The sequence below is a fragment of the Hyperolius riggenbachi genome, chromosome 7 (genome assembly GCF_040937935.1).
Source record: "Hyperolius riggenbachi isolate aHypRig1 chromosome 7, aHypRig1.pri, whole genome shotgun sequence".
NCBI classification, from domain to species: Eukaryota; Metazoa; Chordata; class Amphibia; order Anura; family Hyperoliidae; genus Hyperolius; species Hyperolius riggenbachi.
Genome location: NC_090652.1, coordinates 203,708,499 through 203,714,147, shown reverse-complemented (window position 1 = coordinate 203,714,147; position 5,649 = coordinate 203,708,499). Strand labels below are relative to the sequence as shown.

General features: G+C 38.3%; 1 protein-coding gene across 1 annotated transcript; it reads left to right on the top strand.

Annotated features, from left to right (window-relative positions):
- The first annotated feature begins 231 nt into the window (after window positions 1-231).
- On the top strand, window positions 232-4,857 carry LOC137525746 (cytotoxic T-lymphocyte protein 4-like). The gene is made up of 4 exons (XM_068246931.1): window positions 232-292; window positions 727-1,077; window positions 3,148-3,281; window positions 4,473-4,857. Exons 1-4 carry the CDS (start codon window positions 238-240, stop codon window positions 4,560-4,562), a joined length of 630 nt encoding a protein of 209 aa, XP_068103032.1. The 5' UTR covers window positions 232-237; the 3' UTR covers window positions 4,563-4,857.
- Window positions 4,858-5,649: the final 792 nt, after the last annotated feature.

Sequence of the window (5,649 nt, the reverse complement as noted above, 5' to 3'; positions counted from 1 at the left end):
GTGTGACCTGAAACATTATTTCAAAGTCACATTACCCTCAACGGTGGTTTCCTGGTGGCACTCGTTAAACTTATTTAATGCAGAGGTTAGCGATTTTACAGACATTTATGAACAGAGTTCCTGAAGAACCAAGAGATAAATAAAGAGCTTCTAAACTGGCATATGGTTATAAATAAACAGTATACCTGAACCTGATCTTAAAATCAATAGAACTCTGGAAATCACCTCTGGACCACAATGTATATTCCAGTGCTGATTGGAATCATCTACTTGCATATCAGTGCATCAAGAGGTAGGTGGAGTAATCGTATGGCCTCATAGTCTTTGTCTCTTACACACACAGACGTACATATATATATATATTGTAATATTGCAACAATTTATTTCATTGTCTTTGATTTCATGCATTTTGCAAATACTGTAGTGCTTAGATAGTATTGGATACCATAGCAGTAAAATATAATACAATCTTTGCAAAATTTAATTTTAATGCTCCACATAATAATTTACTCATCATTTACAATCCAATCTAAATGCATTCTATAAAATTGGTGGATCTTGTAGTATGGAAGAATATAAAATTCCCATGCTTATTCTTGAGCCATTATTTTTTCAAGCACTGGTTGTTGTGAAGAAGTAACGATTAGACGAATTAGAGGTTAGACTTTTAGAAATCTATGTGCTGCAAAGTTTTAATGGTAATCTGATTAAATGACTGATTCACAGGTAATCTTGTGATCCAGCCAGCTGTTGTTGTGGCAAGCAGACATGGAGAGGCCACGTTAGTCTGTGACTACAAAGTAAAAGGCGTGGAGGAGGAGATCCGCTTTAGTCTTTTGAAGAAAATGGACAACCATGAAACAGAAATATGTGTTTTGTCCTTCTCTCCTGAATATAAATCAGCCAAGAGCGGCAAAACAATCAAATGCGTAGGTACACCAAGTCCATATAATGTGACTTTTCAAATATCTGGGCTCCAGACAGAGGACACTGGACTGTATTCCTGCAAGATGGAGATCATGTATCCACCTCCTTATCGCACCACTGAAGGCACTGCAACTCTTATCTATGTTAGTGGTGAGTATTTGGTCAGTCATTTTGGTATGATCTAGGGAAAGGTATAACGTTTTGAAAAGCAGCATTTTTATTATGTGTAATAGTTCTTTATCATTGCAATTACATTGCTCAACGAATCAATAATATTGTTGTTAGATTACAGCACTTGTAACATCATATGCAACATAAAGATGTACATTAAAAATGACCGACGTGGCCATTCATGGCCCCCACGGCCTAGAATTGAGTGTGTGTACTGGTATTCCCTAAGCTTGTTTTTATCTTCCTATTAGTATTTTTATTATCTTCCTATTAGTATTGTCTACATTAGTATTGTTTCATGAGCTGTTTACCTGTGCCAAACCCAATTCCGGCCACAACCCAGTCGTGCTCGGCGAATAAACCGAATTCTGATTCTGATTCTGATTCTTGTTTAAAGGTCCAGAATACCTGATCATTAAACTACAGCTACCCCCAAGCACATTGTTTACCTTATTACCCTTCCCGCTGGAAGCACCTCTGTTGTGCATCATGCCATTGCTTCTCCTCCACTTCCCATAGCAACAGACAAATCTCTCTGTTATAGCAGTATAGCAGAGTGAAGTGTCTGCACAGTGCTTGGCACCTGAATAGCTGCCCAATGTATTAATTCCCAATCCTTTTAGATGACAATCATTTTGCGTCTATGCACTTATAGTCTAGCAAATGTGAACTTTGCCCTAGAGCTTGTGCCCTTAACTGTACATTTTATTATAAGTATTATGTTAGTTGCATAACACAGTGGAAGTTTCTTGTATAAAGATTGCTAAATTATCTTTTTATAGTGTATTAAAACATCTGAGGGCTTGTGTATAGCATAAGCTGGATTATTTTCTGAATTTGGGTACATGCTTAAAGTTTTAGCAAAACACATTAGACGGGGCTATACTAACCACTTCATGCCCTGAGCTGAAGGGAACAAATGCTTGCATGCACAATCATGCGCATGCATGTGCATGCCTGCAATGTGCGTGCATGTGCACTCTGATAGAATTTGCAGAGTTATATTAACATCCTATTTGCACTAAAGGAGTACAAATAGGGTATTTATAAATGTCCACTTTGCAGGAAAGGGTTAATGAATACAATTCCTGGAAGTTATGTAGGCCCTGAAATTGCTTAGGGCCTACATAACATATATTGCTGTAAAGAAGATATATATACACCCACAGCCAGCATTACAGATCAGTTTTATCCCAGTAGCAGAGCACCTATAGGGAATCCCTTGTTGCCTAGCAAGGAGTACTAAGCATGCTGAGTGAAAGGTCAACATTAAAAACAGCTGACTTTCATAGCACGAGCTGGTATATAAATATGCAATGCGGAAATAACAGGCGGTAGTATAATGGTTTTTGCACATATTTCTTGTTACTAGATGGTGTTGTCAAAGAGACTTTGGGGTGTATTCAGCAAATGTAGAGAGCGCACTACAATTTTACTGGCACTATCGACAAGCAGGTAGCGCACATTGTGCAATTAACACAACCTATTACCTATTTAATGTGTCCATTACCAGGTACGGTGTGCTACACTACCTGCATAGTGCATAGTACCCTGGTAACATACGGGTTACCTAGGTAATGTGGGTTGTGCTATTTGCGCAATGTGCATCTCATTATTAGTAGTACTGGTAAAATTGTTTCGTGATCACTGCGCACAGCGGTTTTCCCGACATTTGCTGAATACACACCATTGAGACTAAAGATTAAACCTGATATCTTTATTTATTTCATCAAACTTCTAAAACTCCTCATCCAGCTTTAACCAAAACCCATAACTGTATGCACCTGAAACCAGTGTGCTGTCACAGTCCAGTCAGAAAACCTACATCTACATGCTTCTTGCAAATCAGTTACGTATTGTATATGAAACAAAGCATTTCCTTCACAGCCAGGTAAATAGCATTTTATTTAAAATAAATATGGCAGACACCATAGCCAACGTTTTTCAGGTCTCCTAGAACTTTTTACAATTCATTCGTTTTAAACAATACATAAAAACTATAGTATACTGCACATGTCTCTAAATGTAATTATATTTTTATTTTGACAGATCTTTCCTCACAGTGTGCGCAATCACTGGAACCAAATGAACCGCAGACGCAGAGCTATGAATATGTGTTTTTCATCATCTTCCTCTGTATGCTATTGTACAGCGTATTGGTCACTATTGTTTTAGTGCTTAAGGTATGTTTTGACACCTTGTTACAAATACTGTATGCAAGACACAACTTTAATGGGGCCTACTCCCTAGGTTTCACATTACCATGTTATTCCCCAGTCCTGTATCTACCAGTATGGCCAAATGAAACCCCACCCCCATTCTGCCACTAGCAAGTGTGTCCAACCATCACAACTTGTTGTGTGGCCATCCTAACCCCTTGTCCCCCACAGCAAATATAATCTCCATTTCCATGTCCCCGTAACAAGTGCTACCACCATTTCCCCAAGTGTGAGCAACATAGGGATGATCAATAAGATGCAAATTCTTCAGGCATTATGCAAATATATGCAGTTTATAAATGGACTGATCAGTTTAAACCCAGATTTAAATTGATTAGTCCATTTTCAAGCTGCAGATATTTGCATAAAAATTTGCATCCCTAGAGCAACATAACAACCCCTGACATTGCAAGAGTGGCTGCATAACTTCCCTACCCACCATAACAAGTATGGACAGCATAACTCCCCTCTCTCTAACAAAAAGTGTAGCCAATGTAACACCCTTTGCCTTCTCCCATAGCAAGCATGACCCGTCCATCACCTCCACCCCCTCCCATTGCAAGTGTGTGCAGTTTTAAACCCCCTGCCCAACAAGGGAATCCTGTGGCACTCCTGTACCAAACTACAGGGAAGCACAGTGAAGCAGTTTACCTGCTCCAGTGCCAGGCCAGTTTGCTCTCCTCTTTACTGCTGGGATGCAGCATTCTTCATACAGTACAACATTCATAAGGTTTCTAAGTGTTGTTGCATGTCATGCTTTAGGAGTCATATAGAGGTATGCAGTATCATATGTCACTGCAGGGAAGTGGAAAGTAAACTGACCCGGTGCTGGAGCAGGTACATGTTACACTGTTTCCCTGCTCTAATTTTACAAATTGAAGGGAAGTGCTGGAGTGGGAAAGGTGGGATGGGGGTTGGAGGGTATTGGGCCAGTAACAGGGAAGAAAGACGGTGATGGGTGAACTAGAAAAGTTTCTACAGTTGAAGCTGAATATGATTTGGTAGCTCTAAAGTACACAATTGCTACATGTAAGATATCATGCTATTGCTAGTTTTGTGTTACAAAGTTATTGCAACTGACTTTTAATTTTCTGCATAAATAATAGATGCCTTTATAGAGATGTGTTATTTACAGTTTGCAATTATATTTTACAGCTCCGGAAAAGGAGATGGGACACAGGTTATTATGGACAGGCACTTCAATCAAAACACAAGAATTATCAACCTTATTACATTCGCATCTGAGTTTATTAGCAAGCCAGATATCTCATTTTTACTGAGAACATTCTGACCTATTGACTTGCATCTTATTGTTAGGTAATGCTGTTATATTACATTATATCTGAAAAGGTATGATATACATATATATATATACTTTTGTTGGCCCAGAATTGAGCAAAAGCCCAGAATCCATAAATAATAGCTTGGAATATTTTGAACAGAAGTTTCTTTATTCCCCCTGCTGTCCGTGTCCCTTACTGCCCATGGTTTTAAAATGAAACAGTAATTAAATCTTTATTGGGTTGTAACCCCTCTCTATTTCCCCCCAAAACTTGTATTTTTGCTATATCTGTCCCGGTTTAAAATATGTATCAAGTGGTGAACAGGAAAGGAAGAAAGTGAGGAAAATTCTCCCTGATGCAAGCACATACAGGGCCATATGCAATTCACTTTTTTCTCCTGAGTTTTCTTCTTGGTGATATTTTCACAACTTGTCAATAAAATACTTTTTAAGCCTCCAGCATGCAAGAAAATAGTCCGATTAATTTTGATAGTTCTCTTTTACCGACTTTTTGGTACTTTGCAATTGCAAAGTGCTGAAAAATTATTTTAAATGCAAGATGAAAAATTATCTCCCAGGAGATAACTCAGGAGAAACCGTGAATTGCATATGGGCCACAGAATTAAGAACCCTTGATAAGTTTTAACCTCTTTCAACACTATCTAAAACAAAAGAGATTTATGATCATCAGTTGGGGTCTAGTATTTTCATCTACTTTCATTCTAATACATAAGAAAGCACCAAGGTGTGATACATAACATACATCTATCAATGCACCCCTCTTGCATGAAACTTAAGTGAGTAGCTGTATCTACAACAAAGACAGCAATTCTCTATGGTAGACCCCATAAATTTGCTAGTACATATGTTAATGATTGAGAAGGACTGGAAATAAAATATCTATTGTGTGCCATAGTGTCAACAAAGTAATGCAAATATGATTGGGCTCTACAGTATACAGTAATTGTACTGTACTGTATGTCCTAAATGTTAGAGTATTACAATGTGTAGTGGGTATGGTGACCCTTGCTTAGGCCTCGTTCACATCAG